The 27,180-nt window shown below is 30.2% G+C and overlaps 1 protein-coding gene across 13 annotated transcripts in view; it reads right to left on the bottom strand.

Annotated features, from left to right (window-relative positions):
• Positions 1-21,184: 21,184 nt before the first annotated feature.
• The window catches only part of Rilpl (Rab interacting lysosomal protein like), a 42,171-nt gene continuing 36,175 nt past the window's right edge, over positions 21,185-27,180 (bottom strand). For 12 of the 13 annotated variants that reach the window (XM_040721106.2, XM_040721104.2, XM_071891807.1 and 9 more), the window contains one exon: positions 21,185-22,385. In XM_040721106.2, coding sequence (XP_040577040.1) covers positions 22,347-22,385 — 39 coding nt within the window. In that variant the 3' untranslated portion in view covers positions 21,185-22,346. The remainder of the gene's footprint in view (positions 22,386-27,180) is intronic. The other variant, XM_071891804.1, reaches the window with a different exon arrangement.

Genomic DNA, 27,180 nt, shown 5'->3' with positions numbered 1-27,180 from the left:
AGTATAGTTTTTAAAATCTTTTGTTCTCTCCGCCTATGAAAACAGAAGAGCCCTCCTACTACTCATTCGTACAGTTCAAAAACAACATTTTGGGGACAAAACCTGTTTTAATGTATTTCAATGAATAATTTAAATAGTAATTCATTTAAAAGTTTATTTCCTTACTCGTTAAATTGGAATAAAAAGATAGCAAAATATATAATTTTCGTAAATATCTATTTAAGAACTTCCACCCAATATGAAATAAATTTAAATGATCATCAAATCATTTTAAACCTACAAAATTGAGTAATTTAAAATAACAGATGGCAAGTGATTTATTTATTATTTCTAATTATATTCTTAAACTTTTAAGCAAAAACAATAAAAAACATATATATATAGTTCGTATTACATAATTTAAAAAAAAAATCCGCTCTATCTGTAATCGAAATTCGAAAAAAATTGAAAATCAAACCGGTCTAATGTACAATATACGTATGTATATGTAGCTCCAATCAAGTACCTGTACTAACCTAAACAAGTAATCTTAAAATTGATCGTAAAGCAAGTTTGATGATTTGTATGTTAGTCCATTTGATTTTGCAGGATTTAAATTATCTCTCATATTCAAAAAAAAAAAAAAAAAAAATCACATACAAATTTGAGTCTCAACTTTTGTGTTCTAGTCGCAAGTGTATCATGTGAAATATTTTCGAGTCACAAGGATATAAAATATCGACCTGCGACTCCATATATTATAGGTTTGTAACTCGAAATTATCCTTACCTCTGAATGTTAGTATTAATCGTTGGTTGTGTCACTTCATCCCTTGCTAATTCATCAGCATCAGACAATCAAGTTGAAGTCAAATGTTTCAATAAATGGCCCTTTCAAAAATAAGAATCAAATATTTATGCATAAAAAAACTTACTATAAGTTAGTGCTTATACATATTCAAGATTTTTTTTTTTTTAAATAGCTAAAATTACGATTAAATCAAAAATTTTATATCTTAAAGTTAGGAATCCTTTTTTTATTTCTTTTTCTAATTTATTGATGAATTAAATACAATTTTGGAATGGATACATCCATAAATATAATAAAATTATAATTAGATTTAATCAAGAAATGCATAATGTAGATAGGTAGATTATGCCATTTCCAATAAGACTCCAGAAAAATAAACAATTTCAAAATTTAAACCCTAGCTTATATTGTTAGTTTCTATATAAAGTGAGAAACAACACTTTAGCCTCTTTTCTTAGACTTTAGATCTATTTATCCAAGAAGGAAGAACATTTACATTTACATTCCAAATAATGCTTTACTGTCCATAACAAATGTATCCCTCTCATACCTAGTTTGATTATTTATCAAACACAAATATATATTAAAACATGTTATTAGATCTTTAAACAATCTACGAAGAAACGGACATGCAAGGGAATCTTAGAGGTAGGTCCTCAGAAAATCCAATCCTATTAGCTAGGGGCAGTTAAGCGGGGATTACGTTGCCAAGGATTCCTTCCCTGTTCACATACTTAAATATGGGGCGTCGGATGGCGTTGTATGTATAGCTTATAGGTGGCATTGTACGTATGTCTTATTATTAATTTGAAAACAAAAACACATAAACAAACGATATGAAATTGTAATGAGTAGAAGTCATAAATTATAAGCTATCAATTGGAGATTAAATAGTGATTTTTTCCCCCATTCCATTGTTCTTGACAAAGTAAGAACGTCTTACAATCTTCCCCCGGATAGCTTCTTTTTGGGATTCTGAATGAGGTAGTAAATATAAATAGATCTTTACAATTTATATCATTTCACATTTCTTGTTCCTTCATCAATAGACAAAGGCCTTCTCGTATTCAATATCACAGTTGTTGGATTGTGCCGGGCTCAGACTGTTATGCCAATAGAGAAATGATCTTTTCAATTCATCCCAGATCCCAGCTTTTGACTTCTTGGAAGAGTGTCTTTATTGCTTTTAGTTATGAATTTTTACGATTTTCACAAAAAATTGTATCACTTCGTATTAGTCATTGCACCAACCTGAAAGAATGGTAGTAATGGCTTAGATATTAATGATGGCCTGTATTCATTACACTTGGATATTTGCTATTTCATTTCTCACAAGTTCCTTTGCAAGTTGCAGTTGGAGGTAGGTCTCTTATATTTCAACCTTTTACATTGAATGTTTATCAAAACTTGATACTTAAAATCTTTATTTTCAGCAATTATCAATGGTTGTCAAGCAAGATCAATTGGTTGAGTGATTAGAGTGTTTATTGATATTTCTGAACTTTCCGGGGGATCGAAAACACAATATCAAGAGAGAACATCAGGAATAATGTGGTTTTACTTCAAACCTATATCCTGCGAGTTTCTCTGTTATTCTTTCAATATTGTATTTTTCGCAGTATCTATATTCTTCCTTTCGGCAATATTCATCTTCCGAAGTATTCAGGGCCATTTGACAAAAATAAAAAAATCTACCAAATGGAATGATTGAAGTATTAAGATAACTTGATTATTTGGGATGCTGTAAAAGGATATTGAGAAATTAAATTGGATGAAGAGTCAAGTATTTTGCAGTGTATGGAGTTAAAGTTGATAATTCCTTTGGTGATGAGAAGAGATGTGAAGGCTTGACTACGTACTTATTGAGTCTTGTTGGTATTTTACTGCTTTGATGATTTCCGACTTTGCCAATTCATCATTTAGAGCATAATAATGAGTTATTATTATAAATATTACTATAATAACATTGGACACGTTACCTTTATTTTATCATCCAACCTTTTATGCGGTGGGGGGCAGAAAAAAGGCTCAAAATCAGTTGACGGTTAGCCAATTCTTTCAACTATAAAATTAATATTTAATCATGGTCGATAATTGTTCACAAATTTTAAGAACTAATACGCACCCAACAAATCACTATAAAAACACTGATAAGAGAAAAATAAGAAGAAACGTCTATAGCTGAGAAACAAATACAGAGTATGTATATTCTTTTGTTTGTGAGGTATAACCATACGAATATATAATCGCTCCATGCAATAAATCAAGATATTTTGAGATGGTACGTTCGACATAGATAATATCTTTCTTTGAAAACTAGCATGAAACATTTAGCCATATTAAAAGCTTTTTAAGATCCAGATAATCCCTGGATTTTTTTTATGATCCGCAAAAGTTTGAGTAGTCGGATCTCAGATATTTTCTGATAACACAAGTTTACTTATAACGTGCCCGAGTCATATCTCTATTTCCACCCTATGTCTACTTCTATAGCCTGATATGCACATATCATAAAAAATGAAGTTATGTTGCCTCACCCTATATATTCAAAGATTCGATAGCTCTTCATCTAATATAATTATTTATAAATTAATGGAATACATTTATTCATTCATATTTATTTTCTTTCAAAGAAAATTAAGTATATGTATAGGATTTACTTATTAGGGATATAATGCATTTTTGCAAATACATAATATGTTTAAAATAAATGCATATCATTACATTTGTGTTTAAAAGTGTACATTGGGGTGTTCAGTTTTTTTGGGATGATCTCATCCTTTTCCCACTAAAAATTTTGTAATGCACATTCATGAAAAGAGAGTATTTTGCAAAGTTTCAGCATTAAAAGAGGCATTTTACAGACGTAATAAGCAATTTACAATTTGAAACATTGACGTTTTTCGTTCAAAATTGATTTTAAAAAAATTCAAAAGGTCTTACTTGGTGCTCGGACTTAACGTCGAAAAACAAAACGTTGAGCCTTCAAAACATAGAAGGTACAATTTTTAGGGGGATAATTCGAAACAAAAGATAATTATGGAACAAAGAAAATGCAGAAACAAAGAGATCTGAGGGCATAATGAAATTTCAACAAACTAGTGTTTTCTTAAGATTTAGAGGATTAAAAATGGAAAATTGTTCCAATTTATGCTCTATACGAGTAATTAAAGGAGTAGTATGGGGTCATGTGGGTGAATTTTAGTTTTTTGTTCACTTGCTTCAAAAAATGGGGCTAATATAAATTAAAAATAGAATGGCCACTAGGTAGAACATAAACCTCCACCTATGGCCATTCTTCCTTAATTAGATATGATTTCTTATCGATGTGAAAGTAAAAACATCTTGAGTTAAATAAAGTTTAATATATATTACGTTCATAAATCCATCATCATTAGTTTTCAAAAGTATGAATTTTATTCCAAACATACTTATAATTGCACTTAAAGGAGACAAAATTATTGGCACAAGTAAAGAATGAAAAGGAATAGATTTGATTTGAAAGGCCATATCGGGCATTTATAATTATCTTAAAACCAATTGCAAAAATTACTAGGTTAGTATTAGATAGGTCTGAAAAAACTAAAAAGACTGTTGTCCTATTAGTTTAGTCCTAGGGCCGGTCTTTAGCAATCTTTTATGGAAACTACAACAGCTGAAATTAAGTAGTTACTACTATTGATGTGTAGGTCCTTATTTATTTAGTACAGTACAGTCTTAAGACCGGTCCTTGGATTTTTTCATAAAAATATCGATATTTTATTAAGAAAAATGAGATATATGTATTAAGATTATTGCACATATCTTAAATAAAAAAATCTTTTCGTTATGATATTATATAATACGAATATAATTATATAATTAATTGATATATAATTTATTTTATTATATAACGGAATAATTAAAAAAGGAAAAACGCCCTCATTGACGTCACAGGGGATCGATTTTACCATCTTTAAGTGCCAACAATTGTCATTGGCCTGGAGACAACACTAGTTACGTCATTTAAGTCGCTGAAGTTTCATCATAAAACCTAACCTCTCTCAAATATAAGATACCTGAAATTAATAGTAGAAAGTATGTGATTAGAATGTATTAATATACATTCGAGCTGTCATTCTAACTATAATTCAATAGTTTCTTAGTTTTCATATTCTTCAATTCCAGCTAGGAGTGAAGAAAATAAAGAATTGCTAGTACCGTATGACATAAAGACCGAGGTATCGGTCTTTATGGCTACAGTATGTAGACAATTATAGTTTGCTATAAAGTAACTTTCCTGAGAACTAATCTAAAAAAAAAAACATCACCTTTATTGTATTATATTTCTTTAACAAATTATGTAACATATAATTAACTATGTACACAATAAAGTATATTGATTAGACATCAAGCAAAGTCTTTTGTGTGAGGTAGTATAACAAAGACTATAAAATCAAATTAGGATCATGCATAAAATTTCAATAGGAGCAACCATTTGTCAGAAACATTTTTTAACTCCAAACTCACTTGCATATTATCAAGATACAGGGTTCGGCCGTTGTGTAACAACGAATTTTGAGCGCATGCGAAGGTAAGATGCTCTTTGCTGCTTTGTGAGCCAGCCAGAAGTTTTTTGTGTCAATTAAAAAATGGCAACAATCCACGAAATACTTATTCCCCAATCGTGGAAAAGGCAGAGTGGCCTTGTTGCAATCAGCGCCGGACAAGACAACAATGAGATTGCAAACTTCTTCAAAGTGGATAGGTCCTTTGTCTCGATAAAATAAATTAAAATTTGTCTGTATTAATGTCTGAATATATAACAACTTGCCACAGGATGCACAATATATATGTATATATGTATAAAGATGTAAGTCACATCAAGATATTTAGGTCTAAAAAATATCAATGATAAGGCATCAAGATACTTAGAGTTTTTGTCCTCTAAGTATCTTGATAGCATCCTACGTATATACAGGGTGCACTGTAAAAAGTGCTCCCAGATGTCAATAACTATGTAGTCTAATTAAATAAATATTACAGGGGTGTGTGTATAACAAGAACACTGTTTCTGTTTTTGTTTTTGTTATTGGTCTCTTATTTATATTTTATCATAATTAATGTTTGTATATGTTAAGGTTTAAATAAAATATAAATACTGTGAACAAAATGAATTTTGTTAGTTTTTATTAGTGAGCCCTTACTTAGTACTCATCAGTAGATGGTGTATTAAGCCAAATAAGATATATGAAATATGTATGCAGATTATTACACATAACCCGCAAAGCATATTTATTATATTATATAACATAATAATTAAAAAATGGAAAAATATCATCATTGACGTCACGATGAATCAATTTTTTTTTTTAAAGGAGCAACAAGTGGGATTCGACTGGATTGTACTAAACTGCAGTCCTCGATCCTAAATAAAGACTACTGACACAACACTACTCATCCGTCTTCCAAACATATTTTAATTTTTCTCAAAGGCCTTATTATTATTCTTTCGTTCTTGAGGAGGGAAAACATCATATGAATGATATACGTATTATTGCACAAAGTAGTTTTGTGGGAGTGTGCTCAACAGAAACGGGGAGTAAAAATTGAGGATTTCTTGGGGGGGAGTTATCTTCCATATTATTATTTAAAAAAATGTTATTTTACCCGGCGCCTTAATACTCCGGGCAAAGTCGGTAATACAGGTAGTTCATAATATACACTAAGTATTTTGAAAATAGGTTCAATAGGTAATGTAGGGTCTACATAATTAGACTCATCACGAAATTATACAAAATTCAACTTGTGCGTTCATAATTATAATAATAATAAATGACAATTCTACATACTTATGAATAAATATTATTAACTTTTAATAAATTTATTTAAATGACTATTTTTATTGTTGATGTCCTAATTGGCAGCTGTTCTTCATATAATTGATTTGATGAAGCAGAAATTTAATAGGCCCTATTTTTCCTTGTTTCCCAAATTTAAAGTTTATAAGTTTAAAATTATTCAATAGGGGGATAGCGTAAAAAAAAAAATAAAAAAAGGGGTCCATGGCCTAAAAAAGTATTGAAACATGGAGAAGCACAAAGAATATTCGTAAAAATATCAAATCATACATATTTTTTTAAAACTACGAATGGAAACTTCTATTTTCTAATGGAATTTTTACAAGGAGGCATAAGTTCATGAGGCATTCATATTACCACCTATTGACTGGGTTAAAAAGTGTCTACCATTAATGTATATTCTACCGTTTTTAGCTTTCGAATGAGAAGAAATTAAAAGGTTTATTGAATTAAAAGGGGAACGTTGTGAAATTGTCAACCCCAAACACAATGGAAAAAAAACCTTTCAATATTTTATTTTATTCTTTTGTCGCTATTAAAAAGGATGTTGTGTAACAGTCGTTTGAGTGAGTTGTGCCAAGTGTTTTTGTGAAAATTGACAAAATCGAGTAATCGAGCTGTCATTAAATATTTGTTGTCCAAAATGGTAGAAAATTTAGTGAGTAACTGTCAACAGATGAAATAAATATATGTGACTAGCTGTTTTATAAACTTTGAACAATAAATAGTTAATAACAGATCGATACCGGTCCTTATTTAGGAATGAGGACCGTGGGCCACTCAAGTCAAGTCCTACTTTTCGGTCCTTAATGAAGACAACTTTAATATTTAGTGACAGTTTTCAGGGTATTTTTTTTTCTTTTATTAGTACGTTGTATAATAAAATAAATTATATGAAATAGAATTGGAGTTTGGAAATATGAAAATGTTATAATTATTGGTCCATTAATACTTGGGATCTTTGCAGATTTTAATTGAGATGCGTGGAAGGTTGGATTTTCTACGTTATGGGTCTCCTCTAACACTCACAATCAAAAGTTTTAATATATCCTAACAAATCTTTGAATATGCGATATGGTGTTTTGCATCTATTTCAATATTTTGAAATTTTCAGTTTCAAATATTCTGTTAATATTACTTCCAAAAGATTTTGAATATGTCTAGTTAATTTTCCAAGTCCAAGTAATATTGATTCATAAAATATCCTCTAGAGTCTAGATTTGTTGTAATATATTCGTTCCCTTGCAATAGGATTAAAGGAGACGGATAACTGATCCAAAGCCTTCAACAAAAATATTAATGGTATTTCGTAGGTGCTTTGCATGAAAACAGGGATGTATCTCATGTACATATTTTCGATCTAAGAAATAACAATGCAGTCATATTTATGTAATCTTGCAGGCGTTTTGCAGTAGCATCGAGCGTGCACTTCATTTAAAAAAGAATAAAAATTAGATATTAGATAATATTAGAGCAATGTGTGTCTGTTAGTCGACACGTAATCAAAATTAATATGTACAATATATACGGTGTTAAGATCAAATCGGGGCATTTGTCAAAAATCTATCAATTCCCACTGGAGCCAGATTTTCTAGAAGACCCTGACGAATATTTAGCAAGGTTTGGATTAGGACGTTAGTCACATTTGAGACCTTTCAATTGAAAATCATTATGTTGCTGTGGACAAAATCATAGTCACGGCGCCACGCCGTCTTTTTTATATCTGGCACAGCTGTCTCCATGATGTCCAAAGCTTTACTTAAAAAAAGCCAGCAAAAAAATAGAAGGACAGCTGTATCAAAATAAAATCGCCCGTCTACACAAGCGCCGATTTGATTTGAACGACATGTACGAGTATATAATATTTATTGAATATCTTTAGGTTTAAAAATAGGTAAAGCCCACAAGAGAAAAAATCTACATATGGGAAAGCTTTAGTGAAATTGTCTTAATACTACCATTTATACTATTTATTTTATGAAATGGTAAAAAGTAACGTTTTATTAAGATTGCGCATAACGAATATATTATGCACTAATAGTATTATTTATTCCACTATATTATCTGTAGAGATTGGGTTTTTGTAAGAGCGTAATGAGAAGGTGGGAGCAAGACATAAAGGTTCAAATAATTTAAGACCCTTGTTTATATCAGCTGCCTGTTATATGATTTTGGAGGGAGAAAATCAATTACTGCGATAAAGAGGAGAACCCTCTACATTTAAAATAGTATGGGTACAGGGACTATATTGTAAACATATTTAAAATTTTATATATCATTGTGTATTTTTATATCAAGATAGGCTATAATTTTTCTTTTAGAGGGAAATGTTCACATACACACACCACGACTTTTTAAATAATGAACATAAAAGAACGAAGAGTAAATGCCTCAACCGTTTCTCCTTTTCGCATACTTAGTTTTTTTTTACACACATCCCCTAATTAATTATCTGATGAGATTACGTTAACGCAATTATAAATGGTTTACAACCCTAGTTACGAATAACTGAGTAATGAATTAGACCGGCAATATAAAATAGGATACACTAAAAAGGGATAGAACATCAAAACTTAACAAATACATGTGTCGTCATAATAAATATAGATCCGAGTAGTGTTGTGTAGATACTTATTTATTGATTTCAGTCCAATCTTAAAACTAGTCCTTAAAATGTAAGTAGTAGAATTGGTTTAATTTTAATTTAATTTGTGGGACGTCATGAAGGACCGAACTTTATAACTGTTTAGGACTGAAATAGACAGGACCGAACCTGAACTGAATGGGACTTGACTTCTAAGTCAAGATCGACACAACTCTATCTACGAACACTAAGTAAATCATAGAATTTTTGATATAAATTTGGACGAGAAATGAAATCATTTACAAGATCAATCATGATTTGGTACATATAAAAAAATATAAATTAATGAAATAACTGGGGAAAAATCATTATTATAACAGATTTAATTAAATGATATTTTCTAAAATAAGATTAAGAATACACAATTTTATTTTTATATGTTTCTTCGATCAGTAATATAATCTTTCAAATCAAAATTTATCCCCTAATTATTTTGCTATAACAAAATTTATGATTAATACAAAGAGAATTTTCCTTCCAATTAAGAAAGCAATTCATCTTTATTTGCTTTTCTTTTTGATATTATATTTATACAGGCTTTCATTGAATAGTCACAGCAATAAATAAAGATTAATTGCTTTCTGAATTTATAATTCATTTCTTTGGGTAAAATGGTTTTCCCAAATGTCTTCTTAGAATTTGCTTATAAATAAAACAATTATCTATATTAATAAGTAATTTGTCGGTCTAATTGTATATAGTGTACATATTTTGATTGAAAAATAATATGGATTGTGCATATGGCATAAAAACGTGTATACAGGGTACACTGTATATTCAGCACCCAATTTTAAAAAAGCTATTCGTTAAAAGTTAAACTATTCCCAATATTTTTAACTCTTAACAGTGTTTCGTCTCTTCAAAAAAACTTATTTGGCATTTATATAAAAAACATTCTGTCAAAATTGTCAATAAAAGCCCCAAAACCCTCCCAAAAAAAATCAAAAAATCATGCGGACTCCTGTGATGACGTCCTCATTATATAATCCCCGCATTCCCAACTTGCAAATACATTCTGTTGCCCGTAATAATGGAATATACGAAATTCGATTTAACATTTTTGCCCGCTCATGGAAGACAGAGACTACAATAGAGGATTTATTACGGAGGTATAAGTTTACGGTCGAGTCCTACTAATGCAATCCTACTTTTCGGTCCTTAAAGAAGGTAAATTCTCTGAGGGGGGAAATTTGCACAAGGACAAAAATTACCCCAGACGAAACACATAAAATTTTATCAAAATATTAAATTTGAAAAAAAAATGCATAGAAAGAAAACAAGAGATTTGTTTTTTTTCTTGGTTTTTTTAAGGCCTTTTTGAATAAAATTTTCTCCGTTTCTAAAAATATGTTCCTCTATAGTTTAATACTTAGAGTCTGCATCAATCATTAAGAGTTCCTTTTCCCAATTTTAAATATTTGGCTTAACATGAAATTTGTTCGAAAAATAAATTTTTTGATTTATTGTTTATATTCAAGGCCTCTTTTTTGCTTTGATTTTTTTAAAAGCTTCCTGAGACTACTTTAATTTGGCAACTTTTTAAAGGAAATACATACTCGTCCTTTACTCTTCTTTTCCTTTCGCCACCAATGTATGTTTAACCCCAAGAAAACAAAAAGCAGCAAATTGCAGAGAAAGTGAGAATCATAATAATGCCGTGTGCACTTCATATTCCAATCAAACTAATTTACACTTAAATAATAACCATTGATTTATTTAGTTTCATTTGTATTTATTTGTGTCTTTGTCGTAAAACCAATTGGAACACGTTATTTATATATATATACTTATATTGCATCTAAATTTGACACGTATTTTAAGGGGAAAAAGTATTCATTTACTTTTCTATTTTCGTGAATATAAACTTCCATGTCCTTTTGTTTTAAATTTAATCTCTCTCTCTCTCTATTGTAAATGATAGAAGCTACACCAAAGGAATAAAGGTCTAGTGTAAAAGTGATCAACCCTGATAGATTTTTCAATTTTATCTCTTTTTTTGTTTGGGAATCACTGTGAGAAGGCTATTAATAGCTCCATTAGTCCTCTCCGAACGAGTTAACCAATGAATTAGAGTCATGATTCTTTTACTGGAAGGAGTTACTCTTTTAGTCTTTATTGGAAAGTGAATTCGAGAAAAAAAAGGGGATAAATAATTTTCGAGGAACAGTCATTACCATAAGGTAAATGGTTGACTTGTTCCAAATGTTAAACTTTTTCATAAAGGCCTTTTTATCAAATTTATGGTACTTTAATTAATCAGGATCAAAGGAATCTAAGGGGATAAAGTCAACGTTAAAGACGAAAAAATCCGAGTCGTTCGTCATAACAGGGGAATATACTTCAAAGTTTTTAAATAGACTCAAAATCATTTCAAATGGACTTATTATTTTTGAAAAGCCCAAATCTATATGTTTTGAATAAAAATAAATAATTTAACAATTTTTTTAAAAAGCAGAAATTTTTAAACTAAGTAGGTTTTGTTACAAAAGAATAATTGAAACACATGCTTAGTTTTTAGTTTTTTCATTCTATAAATGTTTTGAAGGTTCCAAAATATAAATGCCTAAACTCCTTTATTAGTTTGTAAATGAAAATAAAGATGATATTGTTTTTGTCAAAGGTTATGGATATTCTTGAATGTTTATCATCCTTCTTTATTTTGAATCAAATGTTATTCAAAAGTGCAAAAAATATTCAATTTGAAGCTGAATATTTTAAATTATGCCTTTAATGCTAAAAGTAAATAAAACAAAATTGACTTTCAGAGCAAGGTCAATGCGTGTACGACTGATGTTTGACTTCTCCCAAGCTTTTAATGTTGACGTCATAGTAGATGAGTGGTTGTGTGTTTTGTCAAAATCAGTTTGTCCTGCCCATCAGTCGGTATGATAGATTAAATTGAAAGTTCGACTAATAGTGACGTCATAGACTATAAGTGGTTATAGGTTTTGTCAAAACTCTAACCTTATATTTCTATTAACCTTGTTTCAGACAAATTTTCGTTGATTTCAGGATATTTCAAGAATTTAGTTCGTATGTTAAAGCTATCTACAAATTATATAAAATTTTATTAACAATATTCCGCCTCGGTCAATCTTCCTTGGAGCAATCTTCCTCCTAGAACAATATTTCTCCTTGGGCAAGTTTTCGCCTCGGGAAAGTTTCTTAGTACAAACTATGTACAAATATAATAGGTTGGAAATATATTTAATTATAATGAATATTATTTTGGAAGACATATGCAAATGATCTTAATACAAATCTCATATACATTATGTAGCTTAATACATCATTTACATTTTTGGAAAAATATTAAAGACCGATAGGGAAGTTCCTAAGACTAAACTTGACTTAACCCAATAAATAAGGACCGACAAAAACCTAGTTGCAACATGCCTTTTTTCTCGAAAAACCAAAAAATCTACTACTACAAAAATTAATAACAATTGTATAATATAACACAAGTAATTGTTAAAATAATTCAATAATTTTTATCAACTTATATTATAGATATTCTGTGTCTTTTCTCTTCCTTCAATACAAAAATATCAATATTATCAAAGAATGTGCATCTTTTATAATCGATATCAGTCGATATTGGTTTTTTGTGATAAGGATTTTCAATAGAGCTTGATCTTATATTTTCTTTCTTTTACTATATCTATCGATTATATGGACATTTTCATTAGCTTACATTGTTATATGAATTATCAGACAATTATATTTATTAACGAACAAAGTACCCAGCATTGTGCGGAATAATTGGGCGTCGGCTAAAAAACAAATTTTACTTTAGAAGATAACTTCCCAAAAAAATAGCAAAGGTCAAGTGTTACTTTCTGTCTTTCATGATCACCCTCACACGCAACTACTCAATATTTATATCAATTCGTATGTGCTCTGTCCTCAAGAATAAAAGAAGAAAAGTTTGAGAAAAAAAAATAATGAGATGGGTGATGAGTACTATGTGTTTAGAGACTTCAAAAATAAATACTAACAAAATTAATTTTAAAATACCAAGGAAATATATGTACGAACCGTGGAGTATGTGTAAAAAGGACGTAGCTGATCATATTCTTAATCTGAGATAAGTGGACTACAAGATTGTTTAATGTGTATTGAATCGGTTTTGACTCGTTTTTTTCTCCATAAGTCAATAGATAATGTCACCGCTACAAGAAATCAAAATGGTGATTTGTTCAGAAGAAAAGTCACTTACGACGTTTTTGCACCGTAAGTTTTACCCTGGTCTATAGTTTTTATATATAGTTATATCGATTTTACGACAACTTTTCTATTTTCTGGGTCGTGCAAGTTTGACGGAACTGTCACTTATGTCAATTTTGCACTCTAGATTTTTAAGACCCATGCAGTTACTACACATTGTGCTCCAAGGATCCTCCCTAAAAACTTACCGGTCATACATTTGTATCGTTAAAAATATGTTCTGCTTTACTTTGAAGTCAGGTAAAAGTATGAAATAAAATAAAATAATTTTCAAAAGGCACAATGATACTTTTGATCATAATGGCTAATATATTTTTCGATATTTTTCCATTATCTAGAACATTTTTTGTATGCTACAAAAACTATAAGGATATAATTTTTATTCTGGCCTCTGCATAGGAAATTAATTATTAAAAGTAAACTTTCCATCTTATTCTAACATTCTTACCCACAGTTATCACATTGAATTTCAAGACGCAGAACACCACTTATACGCTTTAATTTATGATTAAGAGAGATACCCCAAAACAGCTTAATCAAAAAGATGTATGCATATATAATGTTCCTTTTCCTTCATTCTCAATAGCAAAAAGGTTAACTTTATGTAGATAAATGAAATGTATCTTTCCTATTTGATTGACGAGTAACAAATTGATTTATTTTAAAAAAAGTCCATAGTCAATAACGTAACAGATTGTTGATCATTTTTAGCGTATTCTATCCTCCTACTGTAATCTATCCGTTCACTTTGGACATGGTGCACGTGCTCCTTAATACTGTCGTTAATATTTAATGTTCAATCAACTAAATGATTTTTTACATAAATTCTCTCAATAGGGAGGCCAATTATTGAGAATAATCTCATAACAAATATGCCAAACATAACTTCGCCGTCCCATAATATACAATTCGTTACATACAGTCTTCCAATGACAAATAGAAGTGGATATAATGCAATATTTATGGTATCCTTCATCCAAACATGATGTTTTATATTTATTATGTACAGCTTCCCTATTACAATCAATTGGGAAAGGAATTGCTTTAAGATCATAATGAGATACAACTCTTCCCGGTACAAAAATATCATGATCCTTTATTAGGCTCTCCAGAAAAAGTTACATACCTTCTCTTCATTCATTAATATTTTGATTGTACGGGTTATTAGATGGATTTCCAGTTTACTTATGTTGCTTATGAGTGAACCCATTTTTCAAATAATGAGTGTGAATTCTCTGAACTCTAGATTTTCCCATAGCCCAGAGGAAAGAAAAAGTTGTCATACAAACTCTCTGTCCACTAATTGGGAATTTTTTATTTTCTTTTTCCCTTTCCAAAGTACCAAAATGTTGAAACACATAGGATTCACAACTCAATAGAGAAATGGAAGACATATCTAGGCATTGATCTCCCCAAAAAGAAACACATTCAAAATCAAAACAATGAGTTTTATTTCCTAATGGATCCTATGACCCTAGAGAACAGGAACAACCATTTTCGAGATACTTTTTAATTCCTTGTCCTTCGTCTTTATCTGCAACAAGAAATATGACGGCTCCATACTCCAATCTTGGATAAATTTTTTAAAAATGCATTCAAATTAAACTAGAAATTCTAAGCAACACGATTTTCTTTGCGGGTTTTAAAACTTATGACTAAAAGTGGTGAAATTTTATGTTATAAGAATAATCTTTTCTTTTCTTATGAAACAAAAATAAGTAGAAATATGAAAACCTCTTTTTCTCCTTTTCACATATTTTTTTAGGAGTTAAATGTGGAAAAATGGTCTAAATCCTCCTGAGTGTAAATCATAAAGAAAATTATATATTACATGACTATTGAAAAAGATAACTATATAAGTATAGTGCTGATTACTCGCGAACACGTTTGAAATTTTAAAAATAGGTGGAAAAAATTATAGGAGCCTTAACATCTTACAGATTACCAACATATACTGGTTTTTTAAAATGTAAGCTCACAAGGATTTGAACAGTTTTTAACATCCCTAATCATAAGTAATATAACGTTTGCTCACGAGCAAAAAATGCTTGTGAGCGTAGTTATTATATATTTGTCATTACTACTCACTAGTTAGCATATTTATTTATGAATAATAAAGATACATATCAAGAAGCTCTTCGGATCTCTTTCCTCTTGAGTGGAGGGGGACTTATCGTCTATCGAAGATTTATTCTTCTTAATAGGATCAATTTTATTTCAAATTATTTTTTACTAGCCTTCCCAAACTCCACTTTGCGAGTGAAGGAAGCGAGCTCCATAATTATTTTTTGGTTAGATTAGTTATTTTTGGAAGTTGTTTTTCTCTTTATTTTGAATATTCAAACGTATTCACAAAAAAGGATCACTATACTTATTTTGTGATCTTTTTCAATTGATTTCTTGTATATCAAAGTTGACAACATGTACTTTTCTTTTTGCTTTACACTCGCAAGGATTTAAATCATTTTTCCACCTTTTTTTATGATTTATGTGTTTGGCTTATGTTTTGATGAGTTTGGATGTGAAAGTTGTGTAGCTTCTAGTCGGCAATTTGAATAAGGTTTTTGTTTTCCTATTATTATTTTTGAAGACAGACCATCTAAGAATAATAGTAATGTGCCCACGAAAGAAGAAGATTAACAATGAGAGTTTGCCTTGGAGTTATAAGAGTAAGTCCTTGTTAGACTCTGAGTAGAATTGACATCAAAATAATTCCATTTTATAATAAGGATCTATTTTCTAACAAGACTCCTGAAGTTCTCGCCAACTTCAAATTTCCTCCAACCTCTATTGTCGACGTCTTTTAGTATGTTTAAAACTAACAATACTGATTTAATTTAACGGTAGACAATATTTCTAAAATCTTTATTAGTCGATATAATATAGTAAAATTTAAGAATAAATTATGATAAATATAAAAAAAAACTAATTGCTTTCAATTATCCTTATGAAACTGTATTTTTCTTTAAAGACAAATTTTTCAATCTTGTTATTTTGGGTGCTCATTTTGACCAAAAAAATCGCTCAAAGTCTTTTGATTACCTTCATAAAATTATAAGAAGTTAATGATATAGTCAGTAATGCCCTGATCACAATTTGTCAACATTTAGCTACAAATTAGTCTGGTTTACTCTCAAGACTTCAGGTTCAATGATTTGTAATCGATTGAGTTTTTCGTAAAAGGAGCGGCAACAGGGATAAAAACCCTTTTCTACCATAGGCAAGAATTGATAACTTTTAGTGGGACCTTTATCTTTCCAGCCGTCTCACTAAGTTCCTTCAAATAGAGAAAACGGCGTCCGACTAAATTAAGGATCTGTAGTGAAATAACAATAATCATATTTATTATTATATCAATATAAGATCTCTGATTTGGTCTTTAGTATTTGATTTTATGGATGGATTGAAGATTTATCATTGAAAACTTTAATAATAATGACATTTTAAGTTATATATTGACGTTCTTTTCGTTAAAATACTCAATTGTTTTGTATATATATCTTTAGTGAAATAATTATATTAATCATCTGTATTTGTTATTTTAGTATATCAATTGCAATTAGTCGACTATATAAAGTTATTTAAACATTCACAAGCTTATATTTTTTTTACGGTATATAATTTTATTTTTGAAGAATTATAGGTTTTTCAATATGGAACCCCATTTTAGCAAATATGCGTTAAAGATAGTATCACGGCAAAACTTCCCCTCCAGATTTAACAATAACTTCGTTTCGTCGACGTGGTGGACTAGAAATAATTGGGGGGGGCTAGTGACGTCATTGAGATAATAGAAGCAACAAAAGCGAAAGTTCCAAGTCTAAAAAAGAATGAACAAATTATTTTAAAGCTATGTCCAACTTTATAAACGTGTGATATACTATAAAAAGGAATGGACATCGAGCGTTTGCAAGAAAAAAGCAAGAGGGAGACTTATGTACACATTTATTAAAGTTACGGTTTTAGAGGATCGAATATCATGTGATGCTGGTATAGAAATGAGAATATTCTATATATCAAATTACACTAGAATAGTGAATATATAATGTAGTTGAAATTTTCAAATTCAGAAATACCTGATTTGTGAAAATCACGAAAAAACTTCCAAATTTATATATTTTAGATTCATTAACAAATATTAATTAAGTCGGGTATTTGATATGTCGTACAATGAATGAGTAGTCAAAAACTTATTATTATCACTTTGCCCGTAGTAGTAGATTACAAGGAAATTTATAAATTAAAGTATTATAACGTATATATATGATATTAAGTAAAACAAATATAGGGAAAGTAAAAAAACAATTAATTATAACGAAAAAAAAATGTTAGTAAAATTTGATGAAAATAGTTGAGTGAATCGGGGACTCATTTAAATCTCTTAATAAATATTGAATGGAGATATGAAACAGGGGAGGAATCCCCCCCCCAACTCACTTACTAAGATATTAAACCAAAATTGGGTCTAATTAGAAAATTTATAGTAGTTATACACAGAAAAAGAAACAAAATAATAATAACAAATGATCCGAAATTGAAGTGATTAACACTACATATTACAAATAATGGATCCAACAAATTATGAGGGGCCGATGTAAACTATAAATATTCAAACAAAATATAGTGAGATATTTTAATACAGAAAAAAAATATACTAATTATAAGTAGGAAAAAAAAAATCAGTCTTTTTCCTATGATACTACAAACTCCATGTAGAATCCTCATTCTTCATCATCTGTAATTTGTAATTGGTAAAGCTAAGAAAAGAAAAGTGAATTAATAAGTTCAGTGTTTAAACGACTTATACATACTTAAATAAATTGCACTTCAACATGTTGGAACCCATGGAGTATACCCAATACTTAACCTGATGTTAGACAAACTATTTGCACGCCATTTGAAGCTAAGACACCCTTTGAGGCCATTCATGATGTTGTTCTTCACCATATTACTGTAATTTTCTAACACCTTATCTCGGAGATTATGAACATTTAGTTATATACTAATCCCAAATTTGAAGTAGGTTATGTCTAATCAATTTTTAAATATTTCAATACATCAATAATAACTTACCCAAGTCTTTACAGGAATACACTCACAACCTCCATTAATTAATGTCGAGTCCTTCTACTAGGGACGGTTCTATCGCCATATTTCTTGATAGATTTTGAGAAATTATGATTCTCCACGGTAAAAAAATGTATATTACAGGAAACTAGCATCTTTAAGAGTTTGGTACTAATGTTGTAAGAATCATCATGAGACAAATGTCGTTTGTTTGCATTCATATTCTTGAAGTGGAACGAGTACATTAAGGTAGCTCTAAATTTCATTGCCTCCATTAATTTCAATCCAAGCTTAGGGATATTTTGTTTTCGGCATTAGACTAATTTTGTTGTACAAGCTCAAAGGTACTCGGCAAACAATAGATTTTTTGTTAGAAGAGATATGAGCCCAACAATAATAATTCGAGAAATAAGGAATGAATAAGAAAAAAAGGAAAATATAACAATTGTTTTCCTTTTCTAATCTCAAAACCGTAATTTATTTGACCTAACACACATATCCATCACTATAAACTACTCTTTGTGTTTTCTGTTTTGTGTAAATTATCAACTTCTAATCACTATTATATATGACTGTAGTTCATTTTTTCTTTTTAGCTTATATGAATCATAAAATAAGTTTAAGTTATAAAGTGTAAAATGTATGTAAATCGACCACATTTCCCGAGAAAAGTACCCTAACTTTTTTGATTGATCAAGTACTTGCTAGTGTATTTCAGATTTAATTGAGTTCATAAGAAATTTAAATATTTTACTTGTGACTTCATTCCCGGGAATTATCACACTTCAAAATAGTAAAGTACCAAATTTCAAGAGATTAGCTCTTTTGAATCAAAAAATATTTAAGAAAAAGTAGCGTCCGGTGATAAGACATTAAAGGGGCGTTGAAAATTTAGGTCTGAGACGAGTATCCGTATCTATAAAAGCGACCTAGAATTATTTGCTGAAGTTTGGCACACTTAATTTACTCATGAATTGGAGCTTGTTTGCCAAAAATCATTCAAATCTAAGTGGGTCACGTGACTTTTTATTTATTTTGGTCCATTTGACCCTATTATCCTATTGTCCGAGACTATTACAGGAGGGCATTAATAGAGTCATTAACGAGCACATGCTACAACAGGAAAAATTATCTCCTCTTACTTTAGGAAAAGCTTTAAAGATGAATTGAGGAATTTCATTAGTAATTGCAATGCACGTGGCTAAAACGAAAATCACGATCCACGTGAATAAGAAACCGAAAGTTGAAAACGAACCCAAGAAATTTTTGGGTCTTATTTTTGTAGATTTAGTTAGCCCATTTATTCCCTTAAATAGAATAAGGTATCTATTAATAATAATCAACAGAAGAACGAAATGGTTAGAAGCAATTCATGTCACAAATACAACTGCCTCTGTTATCGTAGATACATTTCAAGTAGTCTTAGTATCAATATTTGGTCCACCTTTTTTTCGAAATCTGGAAGTAATTATGGAGCAGTTTAAAATAAACAGTAATTACATAACTCTTTATAATCTATCTGTAGGTAAATGTATAAGTCGAAAGAGCTTATGTAACTTTATATTTTCAGCACCAAGGTAGGTAATAATATCAATGATAGATCTAATGACAACAAACCTTTTTTAACATCCTTTTTCCTTGTCATGTATTGACTGGAAAGCAGTATTTCACTTAATTTATAGTTAGTTGATATTTTTGCAAGGAAAACAATGAGCACATGAGAAGGCGGGAGCAATACATATGGTATTACTGAGTTAAGAGACTGGTTAGTATACGTTGCCTGTTATATAATTTAGAATTAACTTCACGTAGTTTTTAGTTAAAAATATGCTTACTTTTTAGTAAAATTAAAAAATATGTACCATATTTGAAAATGTTAGAGTCCGCTATTTCCTACAGTATGAATTGAAATTCAATCAGATCACTAAAAAGTAGAGGAGTTGACATCTTTGCAAGGAAAAAAGTAAGTTTAGAAATAAAAAAAGGAAAAACGGCTGGGTGGATGTGCTCTCTTTTGTTCATTCTTTAATAAGTCGTGGTGAGGATCACATCTCCATTTGTTGTAAATTGTTTTAAGAATACATAATAAAATTATGATATGAATTAAAATATAATAAAATATTTCCCTCCACTAATGCTACGTTAAATCTAGAAGATTCTCCTCTTTAATGAAGGAATTTATTTCATCCCCCCAAAATATTATAACAGGCACCTGGTGCTCATAAAAGACGGAGAATAACATTGATGATTTGATGCGGAGTTATAATTGTAAGTCCTACTTGAACTCGGAGTAGAATTGGGGATCTACATCGAAGATATTCTTGGCAATGTCCATATTTATTTATTTCTCCCTCTCCTCCCTTGTAACAACTGATTGTAGCTGATCTCCTCGAAAACATTCTTGAAATTGTCAGGGTTACCATCATGTTGATTTTCGGTTGTTTTTTTTAACATGCCCATTATTATTACGATTTTCATGTCTCAGCCCCGCCTTCCCCTCGCGGTATTTATGTCAACTCTACTAATAAGATACCTAAAGGAATCTTAGCGGAATTGGAATTATAGCGAACTTGTATTAAACCCAATATTTGATAATAAAATATTTACGTATACTGTATAATATGAAACCTTTATGAAATATATTTCAAAATGTATGAATGAACATAAATTTAGAGGAGAGGGTTTTGATAAGGAGAGGGGTGTGTGTGTGCTCTGAAGAAATGGGGAACAACTCAGTCTACATACATGCTGCATCATTCAAGTAAGCTTTTTCTGAGTTGTAGTAGTACAACCTTGCAAATTAAAGTAATATAATAATGATAATATGTAACAAAAATAATCACAGAGACAATTTGGCAAAAAATAATTGTGTTTTGTCTAAATAATAAGTATTATATTATATTAGAGTAAAAACGTGACTAGGGTATTCTGACAAAGAAATCAATTTACAATATGTAATGTTGCAAAAGAAAAAAAAAACCATAAATACATTTACATACTTGTTCTTCAGTACAAAACAGCTACCCTAATAATAATTTAAAAATAAAACATAAGTATCAATAGTAACTAATAAGATAAAAGCAATGCCTTGGATATTTTCTTTGGTTAAATTTTTCTTTGATTAATTAATAATTATGTTTAGTATTGTTATAATAGACAAATAAAGGAGTTCCTTTGTTGACAAAAGTTGCTTTTAACAGGGCATGATCAAAATAATATATATATATATATTATCCGCAAGGTGACGTGATAGTCTGTTTCTTGTTGTTTAAAAAAGAACGCATGCTCAGAAAAGTGTATATTTCTATGAGAGAAACATATTCATGTTATTTTTTATAAAATAACATTTTCATTACAGAAGTTGTATTATTTGCCACTCTCTCTTGCGAATACAAGTAAATAACGCTCATGCCCCAGTGGAAGATTATATGTATATTTTACATAATACAACCTTTCATATCATTGTGGTGATATAATTTTCGTAAAATATTGTGAAATCAAATTCACACAAAATTCATATATATATTTTAGAGTCTTAATAGAAGATATGGTAGAAGGATAATGAAATACGTGGTGAGGGTTGATTTCAAAGCTCTGATAATGGATAAGTGGATCATAGTTAGATAATAACTCCTCGTGGTGGTGGTGGTGATGATTATCTCAATGAGTATTTTGTTAAAGAACGTCCAAAGTTATTGATAAGAACGGTGTTATTATTTGATGGTCTTGTTGCTGTTGAAGGGATATCTATGCGAGAGGTTATTTGAGTCGAGGAAGGATTAGAATTGGGAAGGACCTTGCCAAATACCCGATGAAATCTGCAATAAATAAAGCATGAATTAGTCACAACAAGATACAGTATTAAATATATGTGTAGATTATAGATAGGACGGACGGGTCTTGGACTCAGGTACGGTAATAGTAAACTTGAATTATTCGAAAAGATCCAAAGACCGGACCAACTTTGAGTACGTGAACTTTTACGGATCTTTCAGGGATTTTTCGTATAGAAAAAAACTTATAGGATTGCTTAGTCCTAGTTTATAAAAAAAAAAAAATCTATATTGAACGTAGTATCTCTATTTATCTTGATAATGACATGGAGCAACAGCTATATAAGCAGTTGCATCGCACACCTTTATTGTATTACTCAAAACAAAACATAACCAGGGTAAAAAGGCCCAAAATCAGTTGGTAATCAACCAATTATTCCCTTCCATGAAATACTATTCAATAGTTGTTAAGAATTGTTAAAAGGAGTTCATTCTAATTCAAGCAATCAACGTTCAGAACATTGTTTAGGAGAAAAGAAAAAATAGCGAGGTGACGCGGTCTCTCTGGTTATTCCTCACTAACACAAAAAATTACACTGTATTTGGTTGTTAGCTGTCGATTTTTCTTCTTCTTTTCCTCTAATTAGTGTTCTTACTATTGATTGGTTGGATTCAAATTAGTTCTTATTAGGCTATGAAAAATTATCAACTATAATTAAATAATAATTTCATAATAGGTAGAATTGCCTGACCTCCAACTGATTTTGGGACATTTTACCTGGTTATGTTTTTGCCCTATTTGTTAGTTTGTTCGTCACCAGTATTGCGGCGACAGTTACGGATCGACTTTGATCAAACTTGGTACGAAGATGAATTATGGTCACAGTAACACAAACGTACAAAATCATATAATTGAAGATTACTTTGGAAAAAATTGAGATACATAATTCAATGTGATTTTAGGCGGAGGCTTTGCGCTCTACCGATTGTCCATTCCATTTTCTGTTTCTTTCAGAGAAGAAATTGCAAGATACAATAAAGATAATGGCGTGTCCAATGTCATTACAACGATAATACTAATAATAAGTAAAGTAATAATTGTGTTCTCATAGTAATAACATTGGGCTATTCATTAGTCACAATGTAACTGTAATCCGGATCCTATTTTATTTAAGTCCGAACTTTGGGTAAAAAGCTCATAAAATTCGAGACACGTATCTATTTAATTTTGGTTTCGTATCTAAATCCGAGAGTTCGGGTACCCAAAATTTTCTCAAATATTTACGTATAAAGATCCGAACCGACTTGATCCGAGAAAATGTTTTTTTTTCGTCTATAGAAGGAGAATAACATGCAGGAATTAATAATGGTCTATTTTTAACTAGTCAGTTAGTGATCCTGCCTGCTTTATAGCCTGGTGACTCATGAAAGCTAGAACAAATGTATCCCTTTAGTTTGGGATATAGATTTGAAAGTTTGGCTACCCAAAATGATCTCGAATATTTACGTCTACTGATCTAGGCCGAGCCAGATCCGAAAAAATGTAGATCCGTCCTATCTTTAGTGTAGATACGTATATAAATAATAAATAGTGGTAGAAAAAGTATCGTCAGGAGGTTGATTTATGAACATACGTATAAATTGTCATGCAAAGTAAAAATAGGTATATAGAAAAACAAACAAAAACCAAGGATTATACGAACCTTAAACCATAATTTATTAGCTATAAAAAATGGCCTATGCATATTATTGTACATCATTTATTAACAGGGTGTTTAATTCTTATTTTTTTGGCAGGTTATATAAATTCAAATAATAAATAGGAGGGCACATGATAGCCTCAAACATCTCCTCTCCCTCGAGAGAGGGAAAGGAGAGAGGCCTCTATATTGTTACTAGTGATGTGCCACGAACAAGGCTCGTCAATTGAGTTTTATTAAGTAAACAAAAAAAAACTATGCAAACATTATTGCAGTGTGTGCATTAAAATGTACTATCATGGCAAATATGAACTTTTTCAATTATAGGCCTTAATGAAGATGATTCCATTGAGGCTCCACGAGGTATGAACAGGTTAAACTCCTAACAAAAAATGAGTAAAATCAAGCTTGAAGCTTTATTGAGGTGGCTTTTTTTTGCATAAATATTATTTTTTTAATGGAAATTAAATTAAAGCACATGCTCTTGTGAGTATTTTAAATGAAACATTTTTGAAATTAGTTGACTTTGAGCGGGATTATGTCCCACCAAAGTTAGCGGGCCCTTCAAAAAGGACCAAAATAGGAGGGATTCCCAAACGACCCCTTGTGCTCGAACATGTCTGAAATTTCAAACGTAGAGTTTTTTTGTCAAGATAAACGACCTGACCAAACATTATAAAAAACGATGATGATGATGATGTCGTGAGAGGTTGCAGACTTCAAATTGAATGCCCTAGCATGTGAATCTACCTAGACTAACTTCCTTTTACTTTGAAAATTAGGATTGATGTTTTCATACAGACAACATCTTGGTGAAGTACTTTGATTGTTGTACAAATGATTACTCTTAAGCCCTCTGGCGCTGGAACCGTAATAGCTATCACAAGTGTTGTGTCGATCATTATTTAGGATAGAAGACTGCAGTACCGTCCAGTTCAGTCCGAATGGGAATCTTATCATTACTTAATAGAAAAATGGGGGTTTTTTTTTAATTAATCTCGTTTCATTAAGAAATTATATGTAAAAAATATATGTTTGCCGTTTAAAAACTTTAATTTTTCTACATATAATTGATAAGTATTTGTGCCACTAAAAATATATGGGGCAACTTATAACTTAACATTAGACAAATATTGATATGTTTATTATATACAATAAACTGTTGAATTACGATTAAAATTAAGATTCAAATAACTTTTTAAATGACTCTGTAGAACGTAAATTAAGAAGAACAAGATTATCCGTTCTAGGTATCATTCATAGTTTTCTTTGTTATTTTAATGTTCAGTCTTAGCTAGGAGTGAAGAAATTAAAAAGATAGCTAGGACTGAGATACTGACTAATCGTTCCTAAGGACCATTGAATGGAAAAAGAAATGGAGCGGGGGGAGGGGGCTGATTAGGAGCGGTCCAACACTAATTATCATGGGAACATGAATATTTTTTGCAAGATATGTGCAATGCTCTAAACACATATCTCATATATGTTTAATTGGTTTAATAAACCATGGACATTTTTAGGAAAAGTTGCAAGGACTCGTGCAAAGTACCAACAGTCCTGAAGACCGGTCCCAAGGACCAATAAGAACTGTCTAAAGACCGAATAAGTAATGACTGACACAACATTAATAACGAGTATTCAGGCGAGTAACGAGTATAGCTCATATTTTCTTTAATGTTTTTTAGATGCTCGAAAATACTTGAGAAGCAAAATTCAAGTCGCGGCACGTCACTATTTTTTACTTTGATGTAAGAACCAGAAAGAAAAGTTAAAAAGTATGGATTGAGGTGATAAATTATTATTTTCCTTTTTTATATATAACTTTATATAAGATGAATCCTACATTTCCCCCCAGCATAGCAGAAATGGTTACCTAGTTTAATAAATGTATGTTAGGTACATTGTTCAATAAGAAAAGAAAGAAAAGAGAACTAAGGACATTGGCTATAATGTTGTTTTTTTAAGAAAAAGAAGTAAGAGACACTTTTAAAAACAATCATAATTAATGAATTCACTGATATATGGAGTCAAATATATATTTCTACAAAAAAAAAAAAACAGTCAGAAAATAATAATCTTATTAACTACAAGTGATTAAGACAGAAAAAAAATACAGTATGTGCGGATTTAGGGGAATGTGTATGATGAAATAATGAATCATAAGCAAGAACATACAGACATAATATGGAATATACAATGTAATAATAGTTATGAATAGGTAATGTGATTTAAAAATAATATTCTATGTGTGCTAAGTAAAGACTTGTTTCCCCCTACCTAAGGCTCTTCAATTTTTGTATTTATAATGTATCACACTGGGAAAGTAATGTTTTGGAAGGACTCTCTACAGTGTTATGATCTACCCAATCCATTACGTTACATAAATTACAACACGCAACCTTTCCTCCAAAAAGAAATAAAAAAGGCCCGAAATAATCTGGTAGTTGGTCAAATAAGTCAGTCATGCCAACTGCAATTTATCTCTTAAACTAATCCTAGGTTATCATTTTCATATGATTTATCTACAATTCTTAAAATGAATTGGATATATATAGGTATTTCATAATATTAAAATCCTAAATAGTATTATTTTATTCGATATAATATTGCCTAGTAATATTTTATTAAAAGCGAAGCTATACATTTGTATTTAAATGTGATAACAAAATGGCCAATATATATAAGCCATGGAGGGATGAACAAGAATATTCCTGTCCTTTTGTAACAGAGTAATAAGTATAGGGTAACTTATTCCTTCGTTTATTTATCAAAATAATAAATTTTAAGATAGCCATGACGTATCAAGTGAACTGAGGGAATCACCAATTGATAACAAAGCGCGTAAGGTATTTTTGTGTAAGCGAGGCACCGCCGTGAATTCATTCTTCTCAAAAATAGGAAATTTTCTGAAAACACAATTTATCAATTATTTTACTTTATTTGGGCCTTTAAGTGCTTGCAAGTAAGGAAAAATCTTTAGCTCTAAAATAAGTCGGCAAAATTTTATTATGTGTTTTTTGCCAGCTGTCAATTTTTCTACTTCTATTCTTCTTATTTAGTGTTCAGAAAGTATATTTGTTGAATTTGAATCGACTTTTTTATGCTGTGAACAATAATTCTAACAGTAGCAAAGTGTACTG

The sequence above is a fragment of the Lepeophtheirus salmonis genome, chromosome 11, assembly GCF_016086655.4.
Source record: "Lepeophtheirus salmonis chromosome 11, UVic_Lsal_1.4, whole genome shotgun sequence".
NCBI classification, from domain to species: domain Eukaryota; kingdom Metazoa; phylum Arthropoda; class Copepoda; order Siphonostomatoida; family Caligidae; genus Lepeophtheirus; species Lepeophtheirus salmonis.
The sequence above is the reverse complement of the archived record's forward strand: the minus strand, read 5'-3'. Positions and strand labels throughout refer to the sequence as shown.